The 17908-nt window shown below is 41.5% G+C and overlaps 1 protein-coding gene and 1 non-coding gene across 2 annotated transcripts in view; both read left to right on the forward strand.

The window, feature by feature from the left end:
• The first annotated feature begins 570 nt into the window (after window positions 1-570).
• Window positions 571-17908, forward strand: part of LOC115821477 (nuclear pore complex protein Nup214-like) — a 47128-nt gene continuing 29790 nt past the window's right edge. Inside the window, 18 exon segments of the mRNA XM_030785300.1 lie at window positions 571-621; window positions 2156-2351; window positions 2487-2638; window positions 3105-3303; window positions 3557-3627; window positions 3725-3788; window positions 4402-4505; window positions 4808-4914; window positions 5218-5284; window positions 5613-5739; window positions 7453-7611; window positions 11598-11683; window positions 11919-12002; window positions 12638-12787; window positions 12905-13063; window positions 13511-13614; window positions 15789-15971; window positions 16082-16167. Coding sequence (XP_030641160.1) covers window positions 580-621; window positions 2156-2351; window positions 2487-2638; window positions 3105-3303; window positions 3557-3627; window positions 3725-3788; window positions 4402-4505; window positions 4808-4914; window positions 5218-5284; window positions 5613-5739; window positions 7453-7611; window positions 11598-11683; window positions 11919-12002; window positions 12638-12787; window positions 12905-13063; window positions 13511-13614; window positions 15789-15971; window positions 16082-16167 — 2140 coding nt within the window. The 5' untranslated portion in view covers window positions 571-579.
• LOC115821899 (U1 spliceosomal RNA) lies at window positions 13114-13277 on the forward strand. Its single transcript, XR_004025591.1, has one exon. It is a non-coding gene; the product is annotated as a U1 spliceosomal RNA (small nuclear RNA).

Here is a 17908-nt window from a genome sequence, read left to right on the forward strand (position 1 = left end):
GATCAAAAGATCCTGAGAGTATGCCCCTGTGGGTGGTCCAATGTGACAACCTACCGGGGCCTGCGAATCCACCAGGGGATAACAAAATGCATTGGCAACAGCCAGGTGCAAGCTTGTGCTGCAGCAACAAGTCAGACAAGGAGCAATCAGACCTCCTCTTTTATTGATCGCCTTAGCGAATTTCATCCTCTGCATTTAACCCATCCTAAAGTGAACACAAACACATTAGGAGCAGTGAGCACACATACAAGGAGCAGTGGGCAGCCGCAGCGCACGGGGAGCCAGGTTGAGCACCATAGTGCTACTGATTCCACCCTTGCAAACATGGTAACGACTGACGTGGCAATGATGAACGATCAATGGATCCTGAGAACATGCGCCTGTGGGTGGTCCAATGTGACAACCTACCAGGGCCTGCGAATCCACCAGGGGAAGATGAAATGTGTTGGTAACAACCAGATGAAAGCTTGGACTGCAGCAGCAGGTCAGACAAGGCTGAATCAGACTTCTTTTTTGATTGATTGCCAGAGCGAATTTCATCCTCTGCATTTAACCCATCCTACAGTGAACAAACTAAAGATGAGTGACGACCCAGACTCCATAACCGAGAGGAAGATGAAGGTAAGTTTCGCACATGACATTCTTCACGGGTTAAATGTTAGGTTAGCTACGCTGTTAAATAGCTGTGCTACATTTAATGGCTTTGTTTTATAATTAAAAAGCCAGTTTGAATTGAGAGAACCTAAAGGGCAAGGTAAAACGTATTTATACTCACATCAAACACGATAGCTATTCTTAATAGCTCTGCTAGCTAGCAGGTATTATTTTACACACATACACACTTGCGAGTAAGTAGTCAGTTATGTTAGCATAGCTTCGTGAAGATATTACAACAGAGCAAATTGCTGTGTGTTATATATGCATTCTAGCATTAAATATTAGCGGCGAATTAATGATAGTAGCATAGCAGTATGACGAGTCATCATCTGTCATAAACACTGGATATGATTTAGGGTGGAACTTCATGTGCTTATCACTGATAAAACTTACCATTACCTTTGTAATGTCTGTTACCCTCACACTGGATTTTCAAAAACGTTTTGAATTAATTATACATTGCTGCCTAGGGCTGCAACAATATCCACATCACCGCCATACTGCTGTATGAGGAAGTGTACCTAATACTGCAGTATGGCGGTGTTGAGCGTGTCATCGCCATTACCGTCATTGTTACTCCTGCCTCTCTAAAGAGCGTCACGTAGCAAACATCACACTCTGAACTGATTGGTTCTCACATGTTTTTTATTGCATACAGTTAGGGATTCGCCATCTCAATTTCGCTTGCCTCGCCGGATTTGCTCTGATTTCACCCAATCAGGGTGCATTTCACGCCCGTACAACCTGAATGAGTGCAAAGCAAAATTCGCTGCGATGGAAGCGTAATGTGGGACACGTAAAGTCAAATGAATGAGTAATTAAACACAGGGGGGTTTGATTATGGTGTTACTGCAAAGCGCAAAGGTGGCATTCTTCGAATACCGCAGTGAGGAAATTTCTAACAGCCCTATTGTTGCCATGTCCCAAGTGCTGTCATTTAATTTTGCCTTTAGGTTAGGTTTTGAGTAATAGTGGTCTCGTGTACGGTACTTGCTGATATTCTAAATTGTTTTGGTACTTTTAGCTTTCATAAACACCAGATCTTCAGGTTTAGATATTTAATGGTATAAGACGTAAACTGTGTAGGTCAAAATGCTAACAGCGGACACATTTAGCAATAAGTTGCCTTTCTTATGATGATGATTAATATCGGAGACAATTTCGTGTTCGATACCTAACCTCTGGGCATTACCATTGTAAAATTCACTGTCATTATTGGTACAGTTTTCACCAGTCGTCCACGATTATCCAAAATGTGGAGAACATTTTTGTGGAGAGACTTTGTAACTTAGTGAGTAGCTTGAGGCAGGCAGACCTGTGAGCTCTACTTGACTAATCTCAATATAACATTGTTCAAAGGACGCACTGTTTGCCATTCGTGGGTCCAATAGTGTGTTGATGACGTCTTCTGTTTTAGCATTGTGAAACTGTATCTGCTTTTGAATCTTTCACTTTGCCTCTCTGTCATTTTCATTTCTGTCATCTTCATTTTCTGCAGGATTTTCAGTTCCGTCAGATGAAGAAAATCCGAGTATTTGATTCTCCTGATGATTTACCTAAAGATCGCTCCAGTCTGCTTACAATCTCCAACAAGTACGGGCTGACTTTTGTCGGCCATGACAAAACTCTCAAAGTATTTTTTACGCGGGACATCATTGCAGCTGGCAAGATCGATGGAAATCCAAATGAAATTGGTGAGTTTCTCAGGTGACCTGTTAGTATTGATATTTGAGGCAGTTTTCATTTCAGTTCAGGATATGGTATGAAATTTCAGCAGAGGAAATTAGTGTTGCGCATACTTGCATCATACCATTCTGTTTGTCTGTCAGTGGAGGGAGTGGAAGCTGTGACGGTGACTGTCGATCTGCCCATGCACCATCTGGCCCTGAGTTGCGATGAGCTCACCCTCTCCATCTGTGGCATGTCTGAAGAGGCTGGACTCTCACTGGACTTCTACGATGTTCGAACCTTCCTCAACAAGGTAAGTAATTTGAATTGATGGTCAAGTCGTAAGATGTGTTTTGTTCTTTGTGTACTCTTGTGACTTTTCACCGATTGTTAAGAGAGTTGATGTCACATCAGGCCATGCTGTAAAAATCTCAGAGGTGATTACGCTGGGATAGGCTCCAGCACCCTGTGACTCTAATCAGGATAAGGGGCTTTGAAAATGAGTGAATGAATGGATAATTAAGAATTAAGTCAGTGTCAATAAATTTAATCCGTTCAGGCTTTGTTCATCGGTATCTCTACCAGTTTTTCTTGATTGGATTACTTGTATTTTGTGGTACCATTGGCATAAATGCTTAATCTAAAAAATACAGTCTTGAGACTACACAAGACAGGACTTACACACAGACATCGAGTTTCTCTTTTCAAAACAGAAAACACTGGATTTCAAAGAGAGATATTATGACAAGTCTGTGATGTGTAATTTGTTCCTGATGTAGGCCAAACAGGAGAAGGCTCCGTTTGCCTCAATGAGTCCCAGTTCTGAGGTAGGCACGTCAGTGCAAGACCTTAAATGGAACCCTGTAGAGGTACCCCTGTTGGCTGTCTGTCTCTCTGATGGGAGTATGATGGTCCTGGAGGTGAAAGATAAAGTTACAGTATTCTCTCAGCTTCCCAGTGCAGACGGAATTACCTCTGGTGAGTATCTCTTTGTGCTCCACGTTATTCACTGAATGAAATTCAACTCTGAACTTTCTCTCACAGTGCTTTCCGTTTATGCATGGCTGCCCTGCAGTTTTTTAAAAGAAAAACTTAATTCAATGCGTTAAGCTTCTCACTGAAGTAAACATGCATGTATCCACAGTAATATGATTTGATGTAGTTAGTGAAAAGACAGCCCACAGCTTGGTTTTCTTTCACTTTCATTTTTCTTCTGCCCATTGTCTGGTAGTCTGCTGGAGTCCAAAGGGAAAACAAGTCGCTGCGGGGAAACTTAACGCCACTGTCGTTCAGTACACCCCTGTAAGTGTTTTATTCTCTCTATAAATCATCTCGTCTGGGTTATAAAAAAAAAAGTGGCTCTTGTGTGACAGCATTGACACTGTGTTTGTGTGAACAGAATCTGCAGGTGAAAAGTGTGATTCCCTGTCCAAGCTTCTACAGCTCAGACAACCCTGTCAGAGGTGAGTCTCTCAGAGACCAGGAATTACCTCATGATTGGAATGCTGAGCTGACTTTCATTCCTTAGGATTCACCTGACTTTTCCAGTCATGCATATAGTTTATGGAGTAGAATCCAGTAACCTGTGGGGCTTGATTCAAAAGGATTTTCTTTAAACAGTGCTATGTAGAGCTTTATTATCTTTTGTTGCCGAACATTATCAGTTTCTAAAGCAAGTGAGCTCAGACTACTGATGCTGCACAGTTCCTCTGTTGCAAATTTACTTGATTTTGCTTTTAATCCCTGCGGTCATTGTTCCTTCTGTTCTCATGGTTCATTTAGATGAGGAAGAAGATGAAGTTATGCTCTGTGAAAAGGACGACTGATTGTTTATTTGCTTTTGTTAAAAAAAAACGTATTTTAGTATGTAATCCCACTTTTCCTGCTTATTGTGTTGAACAATTTTACAACAGAGGAAAGCAGTAGCTATATATTTGTGAAAAATTTCCAGAAACAAATTGATTAATAGTGATGTCAGCTAAAAATTTGATAATTGTCCGGCTCTATTGTGCATAGACCTGTGCTTATTAACCCAGTGTACTATTGACTCTGTGTGTCTGTCTTTTCCTGTTCCAGTCCTAGATGTACTTTGGCTCAGCACCTACAACTTTGCTGTGGCATACGCGGCTGCGGATGGCTCTCCAGAGACTCCCCCCGGACTCGTTGTGGTGTCAGTGCCTGTGAGTCATCTTAGCATAGAAGCAGTATTCTCACCTGAGGTCAAGAATTCCTAAACCTACTGTTTGATAGTCAACAGAACTGATTGATAATCAGTTAAATCAATTTGCTTGATAATTAATAAAACCTTAAATAAGCCTAATTACCAAACTGCATCAGATTGTTCTCATATATTAAGTTGACACAAACCCAATTCTGATCGAAATGACACATCTTGGTGGCATGACAGCCAAAGCTATTCATCATTTAAGGTTTTTGGTCTGGGACGGAAAAGGTGGTGGCTTTTTCTTCTTTTGCTACACAGAAAAGGGATGAGAAGAAAAATGAGAAATACCTGAACTTTAATGACCTGGTCTATGGCACTTGTACAGAGAGACAGCACCACTACTTCCTCTGCCACATCGAAGACTGGTAAGACTCCCTTTCATTAGCTCACTGTTGTTATTGTTGTGTTTAAAGTGTTTGCAAGGGAGAAGAGACCACAAGTTGGTGTTTTTCTGGAGATTCTGTAACTTCACACAATGTCAAAATCAATATCTTCATCATATTTCAAAGAGTCTTTTCTGTCTGACTGTCGGTGTATTTTTAGTGGGCAGAGAGCTTTCAAATGAAACACTTCACTGGATTCTCACTATTGCCAAACAAAAAAATAAAATAAAAAAGTTATTATTCTTATGGTTTCAAACTGTGCCATGCCCTTCATCGCTCTGACAGGGACCTGGTCTTAGCTGCATCGGCTGCTTCTATTGAAGTCAGCATTATTGCCAAGCAGGAGGACAAGGTAACACAGCACTCTCAAAACTCCTCTCTACATGTATACTCTGTTGCATTGTAGCAGGTGGAAAGGTCAGCCATACCTGGCTTTTGAAGAGTACTCAGCTGATTTGATGACTTTGTTTGAGTAACAAGCCACACAGGCAGTGATAAATAATCAGATTTTTCTGTGTGGCTCTCTTGCTTTGATGTGATGCTACATTATATCCGAGATTGTTATATCTATAATATTATGGCCACCCTAAAAGGTGTAGAAGTAGGTGAATATAACATCCAGTTGAACTTAATGATATATATAAAACGCTGGATGTGCTCCTGTGTCTCGTTCTGGTTAGATAAACTGGGAGCTTTGGCTTTTGGAAGACGCTAGTAGAGCTGAACTTCCCGTCACTCTTAGTAACGATGACACCTTGCCTGTGGGTGTGGCCATTGACTTCACAAGCCAGGAGGAGATTCAGATCTGTAAGTACAGAAAAGTTCCTGATATTAACCTGAAACGTGTCAAACCTACTCCTCCGAATAGAAATCAGCTCTGGAAAAGAGAAGATTTCTCAGTTAGATAATTTTGAAATTTTTTGCTGGAATAAGGTTAGTAAATTATGCCACATAAAAGCAGCGGGCCTCACTTGCCAGGAACAGTGGATATAGTGGGACCAGGCACTGAACCAGTCACTGTCCTGGAAGGAACTCTGGGGTACCTACGAGGGCAAACTGACCCTCCTCCTGCATGCTGTAGCTGACCTCTTGTCAACTCCAAATAACCTAAAGATCATGGGCAAAGCGGATGACCCATCCTGCTAGCAGGGTGGAGTAACCCTTTGCACCCTGAATCACATCTTGACTGGATGTCCCAAGGCACTGGCAGAGTGCCAATATGGATGGAAGCACAAGGTCCTTGCAGAAATTGCCAAGAGGCCAGACCTGCAGGGCGTCAAAGCCAGCAAACATAAGGCACTGGCACCCAAAGTTGTCAATTTCCAAAGGGAAGGAGATGAGGCTCCGTGGGCAAGAACAACTGCCAAAGATCCGCCCTCCATGTTGCATCGAGCTTCTGACTAGGAGATGCAAGTGGACCTGGAGAGGAGACTTGTTTTTCCCGAACAGGTGGCAGTAACCTCACTCCAACCAGACATGGTTCTTCTATCCAAGAGCACAAAAACTATCTTAGTAGCTGAACTCAGAGTGCCCTGGGAGGACAGGCTAGCCATCTCTCACCAACAGAAGAAAGCCAAGTACCAGGATTTGATCAACAAGGCTCTTATCAAAGGATGGCACGCAACCTTATTTCCAATCAAAGTCAGCTGCTGTGGTTCCCCAGCTACATCAGTGCACTATTTCTTACAGAGCATGGGTTTGGAACCCAAACAACTGAAGAAAGACACTGGGGAGATAGCCATGGCAGCTGAGACCAGCTCAAGATGGTTGTGGTTGATGAGTGCCCACATTTGGAACCCTTCTGCAGGTGAAGGCTAATTCGGTCTTCGCTGCCCCTATCCGGTGAGGCATACTGGCTAAGGGGCGAAATGCTTGTGCCCCTGAGATACCTGCTGAAGATGCAGAAGGGTTCCCAGTGATGCAAATGCTCTGACCACTCTGCCACCAAGGAATACCATCAAGAGGAATAACTTGCAACACCATATCTTAAGTAGCTCCTGCAGTTTCTGCTTGTAGCAAAGCATCCCTGATGTTCATGTCAGCTGTGAATGACTATCAATACAGTCATTTTGAATCATTATAGGTAAACATTCCCTGTGCATCCTAAACTGTCATCTCTCTAATCAGGAACCAGGCATCACACTTTTTCTCTCTGTAACTAATGGTTTTCCCAGCACCTTTCTTCCATGACTGTGGGTTAGGATGCATTTCAATAGAGCTTAAATGCTTAACCATGAAACAATGCTCTGCTCCTGTACAGCAGTTAGACTGAAGACAAAGCCTGATTGTTGACAGTCACGTTTGTGAACTGGGATGGTCTGGAGGCACTATTTCGTGGTTGTCAAACTTGGGTCACTTTCTGGTCATTTAGCCTAATTTAAATTTTTTTACACCCTTTTGAGCAGTTTTATTTTTCACTTCATTTTCCTGCTGAGGAATTATAGAAATTCCTTGCTTAGCAGAACTTTTAATGCACTGGCACTCAGTTGATTTAACCCTCCACACCCTCCTGCCGCACAGCTGAGGACAAGAAGCTGCCCCCGGCGCCCACCCTCATGATCCTGTCCACAGACGGAGTGCTCTGCCCCTTCTCTCTGCTCAATATGAATCCAGGAGTCAAGCAGCTGGCCATAGCTCCTCTCAGCCTGCCCCTGGAGGGCGAGAGACCACCAGCAGCAAGTAAGTCTCCAGAACATTTGCTGAATAATTCCTCTGAACCCTGTTACAGTCTCGCCTGTTAAAGCAAGTATATTCTGATATGATAAATGTCACAATCCAGTTCATTCTACTATCACAACTGAAGTGCAATACCTATGGAAGCCCAGTGCAAAATCTTAAGTTATCATTGTGTTTTACCTCAAGGGACAAACTTTAACTACCTCTTCACCTCTCCAAGTTCTGTAAATTATTAACAGTTACAGTAGAGTGATTGTTTTTTTTTGTTTTGTTTTTTGTTTTTTTTGGATTATCATGTCTCAGTTGCGACATATGAATTTTGTCTGACATTTTCACCTCTGTTGTTTATTGATGGTGCAGATTTACCTCTGTTAAGTGCAGACTACAGTCTTTACTTGCGGTTAACACTGGATTGCTTAGTACTGAAATTTTAAAAAGATCATGTATAGCTCAACCCCCCTGTTACTGCCACTTGGGTCCCCTGTTAATGCCACTTGGGTCCCTGGATGAATATTTTCAGCTTGATGAACCCTGGGCATTATATTGGGCAAAATATTATTTGGACTTCATATAGTTAGCGTTGCTGGTCTAATGAACATTATATTGCTGGCAAAACAAATATTACAGGGTGAAGTCACGGAATGTTGCCTATTTAATTAGACTGCCAGTGCAAACTTTGTCCACTGAACAAATGTAAAGATGAATAAATTATAGATATGTGAAGTTATTGACATATTTACTTAGAATTGTTGTAATTATTTACTTAAAAGAGCTTGACTTGTTTTTGACAGATGGCAGTTTTGGTTATATCAATCAAGTCAAATAAGATCCACTGAAAGTCCACATTCAGTGACAATCCACTTGATTGCTGCTTGCACAAGCAATACTTTATCCATGTGCATTATGAAACACACTGGGGGGGTGGGAATAAGCAGTGTTTTTCACTCCTTTCACTCTCACTTCGGGAGCTGGACTGCCCTACATACTTTGGGCATGACTTCAGACTTGTGGAACTTTTAGTGGACTTCGCCATTCAGTAGCAGATAAGCAAGTGACAAGGAACACTAGTTTTATTCAAACACTGAGAGCAAGCATTCAGTTGCATCTGGCCAGATCTGAAGATATAGAGTGCTTTCAGGTGGCTTAATTCTCGTTTCAAACTGGATTGATATAATCAGTAGCAAGGAGAAGAACAGAGTGAGGAGGCTGATGGTGGAGAAAATTACAGCACTTGAGTCCACAGAGATAACCATGCCAAAGTCTTACTCATCCCCACTGCCAAAGTGTAAATTTTGGATTTTTCATAGTATTTCCTGCGTGCACAGCTCATCTTGAGTTGGTGGAAGCATTGTTTGAAGATTACTTAGATCAAATGTGCTGAGGTGCTTTGACTTTGTTGCGTTAAAATTCAGCGTCCTTTAAATTTGGTTTCTTCCTGTCTGACTCAATTCAAATTCAGCCTCAAAATATATTTTTATATTTTTTGATAAATGCATAATATATTAATTGAGCCCCCCCCCCCCCCGAATGAAAAATAGTAGGGACCTAATACCTGTATTTCTCTGGTTTAAAACTGAATTGCTTCTTGTTTTTGCTTTTAAGGAGCCAGGCATCTTCTCAAAAGCATGTGGGTCATTCCGTACCAACTCACCAAGGCCCTGCAGTTCATGTAATGTGTGGGGACAAGCAGTTCTGGACTGCCCTTCACAGTTCACTGTGGATGACAGGGCTTAAAGCAAGGGAAATTTTTGTGCCTGAAATGTGTTCAGGGGTTACGAGAAAGAATGGAGGGAAAGGGAGTTCACGAAATAAATTAATTAATTGAAAAGGAGAGTGTTTATTACCTGATACAAACAACAACAATAAATACAAAATACAACAAACAATAGCAAATTGTGCAAAACAAACAAAAGGTAAAGTGCACTGTCACTGTCTCCTGATTTGTTTGGGGTTGTAAATGTAATCCTTTAGCTGGTCTAAGCCACTCCATTTCAACGGGACTCTGGGGGCTCCTGAGTTTTCAAGCAAGAGGATATCAGTAGAAGGACATAGCCTGCAGGTTTCAGCTGAAAACAAATGATTTACTGGGGAAGTTGCATTGCTGTGACAGTATGTGATGCTGTAGTAAAATATAATTTAAGTTTCAAGTTTCAAGTTTATTTAGAGCCCAATATCACTGTTCACAGTCTCAAAGGGCTTTACAGGCCACAACAGTCAAATCAAAACAGGACGGCACCCCCTGACTTAATCCTCATGGCGGGCAAGAAAAAACTCCCCAAAAACCCAAAAGGGAAATGGGAAAATGGGAGAAATCTTGAGAAGGACCACAGAGAGAGGAGACCCCTCCTTGTCCAGACAGGTGTGCAATAGGTGCTGACCCAGTGGGCAATTACAATTGCAAGTAAATTGGAGCATGAACAAAGGGGATGGCGATGCTGACAGGAGGCTGACAGGGGGATGAAAGATGATAACACCAGGATGGATCGGTCCACAGGGCGGGAGGAATCAGGATCACTGGTATCTCAGGAGTAGCATGTGTGGCTCAACAGAGAGAGAGAGAGAGAGAAAGAAAGAGAGAGAGAGAGAGAGAGAGACACACACACACATTGTTAGATGTTCATTTCCACATAGGCCTAATGGTTGAGGGAAAATATACATCGTGTGCCGAGTGCAGGCAGAGACTCCAGCAAGACTAGCTATTACAGCATAGTTAAAAGGGAGAGCTAGAAGGTAATACAGACATGAGGGCACTCTGGGACACAAGGCAGCCACCCACTCCACCGTCAACAAACCTGAGTGAACATGTTAGAGTGGGGGTGACAGCATCCAAACATCCCAGTTCACCAAACATTCTATGCCCGAGAACCCTCCAGATCTGCTCCTTTGCCTAGTAAAGAGCTGTTAGCAAAAGGCTTGGCTAAACAGATAAGTTTTCAGCCTTGACTTAAACATAGAGACTGTGTCTGTGTCTCGAACATTAATTGGGAGGCTGTTCCATAACTGTGGGGCTCTGTAAGAGAAGGCTCTGCCCCCTGCTGTAGCCATCACAATTCGAGGTACCAACAAATAGCCTGCACCTTTTGATCTAAGTAGGCCAGTGGGAGCCAGTGCTGTGTGGATAAGATAGGTCATATCTTTTGGTTCTAGTAAGAACTCTGGCTGCTGCATTCTGAACTAACTGTAGCTTATTTATACACCTATTAGAACATCCAGACAGTAAGGCATTACAATAGTCTAACCTAGAAGTAATGAAAGCATGAACCAATTTTTCAGCATCTTGAATTGACAATACATTTCTTATCCTGTTAACATTTCTAAGATGAAAGAAGGCTATCCTGGTAATATTATCTACATGAGCTTCAAATGAAAGACCGGAGTCAATAATTACACCAAGGTCTTTTACTGCCGCACCTGATGAAAGAGAAAGACCATCCAGAGTTACTATGTGATCGGGAAGCTTACTCCTAGCTCCATGTGATCCTAGTACAAGTACTTCTGTTTTTTCAGAGTTAAGTGAGAGGAAGTTAGTAAGCATCCAGTGCCTAATATCCTTTAGACATTCCTCAATTTTGTTAAGCTGGTGTCTCTTGTCTGGCTTCGCTGAGACATACAACTGTGTGTCATCAGCATAGCAGTGGAAGCTAATGCTGTGTTTATGAATAATATTACCTAGAGGTAGCATATATAAAGAAAAAAGCAGTGGGTCTAAAACAGAACCTTGCGGGACTCCAAACTTTACCTCAGTATGTGCAGAGAGGTCACCATTTACGTCGACAAACTGATAACGATCAGTCAAGTAGGACCTAAGCCATAAGAGGGCCGTTCCCTTAACTCCAACAACATTTTCTAGTCTATCAAGGAGAATAGTATGATCAATGGTGTCAAAGGCTGCACTGAGGTCAAGCAACACAAGCAAGGAGACACAGCTCTGATCAGAGGCCAGAGGTTTGACTGGTTTCTGTTTTCACCGTTTTGTGTTTTTGTCTCAGCTCCAGCTCGATCAGTGCAGGGTAGCACTCCTGCTGTTCCAGCCCAGAAAACAGCCCTGGTTCCAGCCAGTACCCCAGCCTCACAGGTCAGATTTTCTCTTTAGAGTTATCACTGATGTGTGATATCACATGTCTTTTGTGAAATTGCAGAAGAAGGCGGCATGAGCACAGTAAATTTAATATGCAACAGTAGTACTTAGAAGTGTCATCATACATTTGTGTACTTTCATGACATGTCTTTTGAAAGTAACCACTCAAAAAGAAAAATATTGATGTTAGTAAGTCCTTGGCTATAAAGTTTTGTGTTTTTTTCACCCACAGGCTGGTGTCTCTGTGAAAGCCCTGGAGAAGCATCTTCAGCAGAGGGAAGACTTGGATCTTGCTGGGATTGGGATATGTGTGGAGGTAAACCACCATCTGGTTAAAAATTAAACAACCATTTTTTTAACCTCCATCTGATGATAAAATGACACAGACCTTTTTTTCAAACTGCATCTGATCAAAAATGACACAGACAGTTTTTTTTAACCACCACCTGACTAAAAATGATACTGTCAGGAAGGACAACGGTGCTGGACACAAGTTCGGAGAACTGAAGGTTTTTAATGATAAATGAAACAAACAGAAAGAGGCTCAACTCAAACAGGGTTAACAGGGGACCAAAGAAAGAGTGCAAAAGGGTTAACAGACAGGCAAGTAAACTTTGGAACACGAAACACAAGACGGCTCAGTAGACACAGGAAAGGTGTAGACTTCGCACTGACTGATCTGACGGAGGGGTTTAAATTGTGAGATGTATAATCGGGAACTAAAGTGAGGGCAGGTGTACAGAAGGAGAGTGATCAGACCGGTCATTAGTAAATCAGCGACACTGAGCACGGAATGGCTGAAACCGGCGAGGGAGGAGGCGAGGTTGTTACAGATACAAACATCTTTTTACCAAATAATCAGTGTAATGACTAGGATTAAATAAAGTGTTGCCAGTGATTTTATAGTTTTAAGTTTAGCCTCCTGACTAACACTTTTTTTGCTCCAATTAGATTGCTCACTTCCAGAAGGAACTGGACGACCTGAAGGCACGCAGCAGCAAAGCCGATTTTACTATAGGAACCAACGATGAGATGAGAGAACTGCAGAAGGAGTCTGAGGATCTTCACGTCTTCACATTAGAGATCAAAGAGACCACAGAGGTACTGTACATGCATCCTAACTTACAGCAGGTTTTACAGCCAAAATTTGAATAAATAAATGAGTGTTTTGGAGAGAGATCTGTTTCACTGGTTCTTAATTTTTTTTTGTCTATATAGTCTCTGAACGAAGATATAAGCATGTTGATGACAGCCATACTGGAGGGCTTTGCGGGAGCCGAGCATGCCAAAGCTCAGAGTGAACTGAACAGAGATAAAGGCTACCTGGAGCTGCTCTATAAGAAACCTCTGGATCCACGCAGTGAGGAGCAACTGAAGGTTAGACACAGCAATGCTTAAAACCAGTATAATGGGCATCATGGGATGGCTTACTTACCTGGCAGGGGAGACACCTTGATCAGGAATGTGGTTCACCCAGGGTGAGGCTTAGCCATTGCACTTGGGCTATGCTGACCTCTGCAAATTCCCCAAATGCAGGAATCCCTACTGCATAATTTGTGGTAGTGGGGGACTGTGTATGCGCTCTCCCCTTAATCTCATTGCACATGTACAATGACAATAAATATATTCATAAGGTATTCATATTTGTTAAGACGGCTATGTCATCATCTCTTTAGCAGTAGAAAAATGTTTTTTATGCATTGTGTATGGTTTGTTGTAGACCGTTTACACCCCATGTTAAGATTAATTGGGAGATAATTAGATTCTCTATTGAAGCCCTAACCGCACAAATTTACAGTGTAGTTTGCTTTTGTGTTTTAACAGGAGATCTGCAGGCTCTACCAGTATGTGAAGTTTGCGGTGGAAGATGTGAACGACGTTCTGGACCGTGAGTGGAAAAAACATCTTGAGAAGAAGAAGAAACAGAGGTGAGAATGGGCTGAACAATTTTCCATATTAAATTGGCCTTCCACACATTAGGCGCTTTCGCACCGAACAGTTCTAGGGTCTAATTCGATAGGAACTACCCCCTGTGGAGCTTCCCCTAGAACTACATTCGTTCTAGGGCCTTTTTTCTGTTTGCTTTCGCACCGCCAGTAGGAACGCTGAAGTGACGTAAGCCGGCCGACGGTATAGCAGCTAAGAGCTGTTGTTTACGACTAACCAGGATAGCTGCACATTTTGAAGTACAAATTTAATGACTTTTAAGACCTTTTAAATACCTCCAAAAGGAAAAAAAGAACCATTACTGCGGCAAAAGAAATCGACAAACTAGACTACAGTATACGCAATGAGTTTTATTGAATTTGAATGACAGAAATATTGATTGCACATTAGATAACCTATAACTGCCTTCTCATTAACGAAAATAAAACTGTATGGCGATAGACCCAGTCCAATGGAGAAAATAATTTCCCAATGCATTTATGCATTTACCACCGCCGTAGCAGTGAATGACTTGATGGGCATAGTACTTTTCGAGTGCTAGCATAGCGCTTGTGCCTGACCCTTGCTCGCGGCATCGTGTTTTTTTCCCCTGCCGCAGCCCTAAAATCATAATCTGGATAAACACATTCTTATTTTAGGTTAAAATGCGGATCACAGCCACACAAGCGGACACACAAGCACCTACCGAAGCGGAGTGTACGCTACCTCTTCAATGTACAAATATACATTGGACGTTGCAAAATGGTCATTGTTGGGGGATATAAAATACCGGTAAAATAAAACATAAAACCTATGTGCCCCCTCCTACAATTCCAGACATTTTGAGACATGAATATCAAAAGCTAAATGAAATACGTTCTAAGACTTTATATTTTGCACGGATCTTTAAAAATGGCGGTTGCAATCATCGTATACCTGCGTCTGGACCAATGGCTGTACACCTACGTCACAAGGTTCCTATTGTGCTGCAAAAGTACCTACCCTGGAGTAGGGGCTAAAAAAGCCCCTCAAAACGGCGTTCTTAGAACTAAAATCGTTCTAAGTTCCTGCGGTGCGAACACGCCAAAAAGGGGGTACTTTCTCCAACAGTTCTAAGAACTATGAAAAGTTCCTCCGGTGCGAAAGCGCCTATTATTAGGAATTTCTCCCTGCTTTTGACAAGTGAGTGCTGTCATTGTCATTCAAAGACAAGCTGAAAAAATGTATCCTAACAACCGATGAAGCTTTTTTTGTTGCTGACAGCTTTGTAAGATGTCATGTACCGATAGAGAAGTGTGTCTGTTCAGTTGACAGACCACAGTCTGAGTGTTCTGCTAGATGTGACAGCCTGCTTTCAAACTATGAAAAATATTACATTGTACTTGCTCTTTCAAGCTGAAATACTTCATCAATGTTTTCTATGCTTTTCATACATAAAACTCATGACAGGAAATGTTAATTTTTGACAGGTGATTTTGATTTAGTCTTAGATTTAGTCTTTTGACTAAAATACATAGTCATTTCTGTCATATTTTAGTAATTTAGTCAGAGGTATAGGTATTTTTCCCAGCAATTTTGCCCCAACATTGTTTGCAGTGCGTTTTATTTTTACTTGTATTGCAGCTAAAATGTGTCCACGAATCCGTTCTATTTCTTCTTCCGAGAGTCGCCATGATTTGAGTTGCCAAGTTAACATTACTTAAAACGTTTAATGTCCGATTTCCAGAGCAGGGAGGATATTGGCGAGGCAGCAGTAGTGAAATTGTGTGTCCATTCATCTGTTTCTGACATTATCATATTCATCAACGAAAATGGTAATATATTTTGTCAGTTTTTATTTTCAAAGGTGCATTTTTATTTAGTTATCGTCTCGTTTCCGTCATGGAAAAAAGTTGATGAACATTTTTCTTCACAGTTTTCGTCGACGAAATTAACACTGATGACAGGTTACCCTACATGACAAATATAGCTCATTCTATACTAGATCATTTTAGTTATTGGGGACATAAATAACTACCGGTGGGAAAACCCTCCTCTCCATTGACTGTTTTAAATTTCTTTAAATTTCCTGTGCTTAGACTTGTTGCCTTCACACACAGAGCCAAACATGGGAAAACATACACATATTTAATTCACTTAATACAAGTCTTTTATAACTGATCTCTGATGACTGCAGACACGTGATTGTTCCTGAGAGAGAGACGCTGTTTACAACTTTGGCCAACCACCAAGACATCATTAACCAGCAGAGACAGAAACTGGATCAGCTGATGGCAGACCTACAAAGCCTCAGGCTCTACAAGAAAACTTCGCCCTGGACCAAACTCAGCCAGCGTGCACCAGTGCCCTCACAGCAGGGGTATGCAAACAGATGCTTTCACCATAGGCACAAATACTGATCCAGTGATACCCTGTCTGCTTTATTATAATGTGTCTGTGTTGTTAACGGAATCTTTGTGCGTGTTGTAGACTTGACAGTGAGTTGGAGAATCTGAAAGATGCCCTACTCAAAGCTAACCTAGAGACATCACCCAAAGCTCCTTCTAAATCTCCAGGTCATCATCATTATCATCAACAGCCTTTCTTGCTGCTGCTGGCAGATGGCCTCCACAACTGTTTCCATCTTTTTCTGTCTTTTGCCTCATGGATCCAAGCGACCCCTGCTGTAGCTTCAATAAAATCTCTCCCGCACTTCTTTGGTTTTCCTTTTCTTCTGTTTCTACCTCTTGGGGCCCATTCTGTTGAGATCTTTGCCCATTTTTCATTACTCATTCATGTCTATGTGTCCTGCCCATGTCCATTTCAGTTTGCTAACCTTTATTTCTACGTCATATATTTTGATAATTTCTCTGACTCCTTCATTCTTCCATCTTTTCCTTCTAGTGATATTAAGCATTGACCTCTCCATGCTTCTCTGTGCTGCTGCCAGTTTCTGTTGATGTCTTTTGGTCAGTGTCCAGGTTCTTGCTCCATCCTAAGTTCTACCATTTACCATTACTGGTAGTATGACTTCATCCATTATTTTCCTCTTCAAGCAGATAGGTATTGACTTCTCCTTGAAGAATGATTTGTACCGTCCAAACCTTGTCCATCTCACCGTGATTCTACGGTTAATTTCTTTGCTTATATCCTTATCCGGTGTGATCAGCTATCCTAGATAGAGGTTCTTCTACATGCCCAATGATTTTGTTTTCTATCTGTATCTCTGTTTTCGGTGTTTGTTTGCCAGATTTGTTGCACATAACCCTGGTCTTCTTATTATTTATCTTCATACCATCCCTCTTACCTTCTACATTCAAGAGCATTCTTCCAAGCTCTGCTTCATCCTCTGAGAGAAGAGAATATCATTAGCAAATCTAAGATTGATTAGTCTTTCTCTGTTGATGTTTATTCCCCCATTACCAAAGTCCACTGTTTTGAAAATTTCCTCTAATGCTGCTGGGAAAAGAATGGGCGACAGGACATCTACCTGTCTCACTCCTTTTTCAATTTTAATCTTGCCGCACAGCTTGTCCTTATCTGTGTATTGTAGGTGTTATTCAGTATGTTTATATATTTCGTTGTCACACCCTGGTTTATTAGTGCTTTTAGTACTGCTTCATGACTGAATCAAAGGCTTTGTCATGATTGACAAATACTATGAGTAGCAGTATCTAGTATGCGTCACACTTCTTTAGGACTTGGTTGATTCAATGTAGATGGTGGCTGATTTTCGTTCGTCCTGCTGTTAATTTTGTTCTTGAGTACTTTTATATATAGTTTGAAGATGTGAGAGAGTAGGCAGATGGGTCTGTATTTTATAAGGTCCTTTTTATCTCCTTTCTTAAACATGAGAACAATGATGGCATTTCTCCATTTCTCTGGGATGGTTTCTTGTTCTAACTTAAAAAGCTCTTTCAGCTTACGTCTCATGCTTATTTCTCCTAATTTTCTCCTAATTCAATTACTGTACCACCTTCGCCTGGTACTTTTTCATGTTTCATTTGACTTAAAGCTACTTCAGTTTTGCTCTCCAGTATTGGTGGTATGTCTTCATTTTGTTGTGGGTTAAATGCCATGACATTTGTTCTTTCACTTGAGTATAAACAGTGGTAAAATTCTGTACATCTTTCTGCGATCCTTTCTCTGTCAGTTGTTGTAGTCCCATCTGATTACTTATAACTTTCTCCAAACATTTGTTCTCTCTTACTGCTTTTTTCTGATATTATACTCTCTTATATCTTCCTTCAACTTCTTTCTCGTTGTTTTACATGTTTCTACATATTCGATGTTGTCTCCAGGTAAATTTATTTAAAA

This window comes from Chanos chanos, chromosome 9, assembly GCF_902362185.1.
Source record: "Chanos chanos chromosome 9, fChaCha1.1, whole genome shotgun sequence".
Lineage (NCBI taxonomy): Eukaryota > Metazoa > Chordata > Actinopteri > Gonorynchiformes > Chanidae > Chanos > Chanos chanos.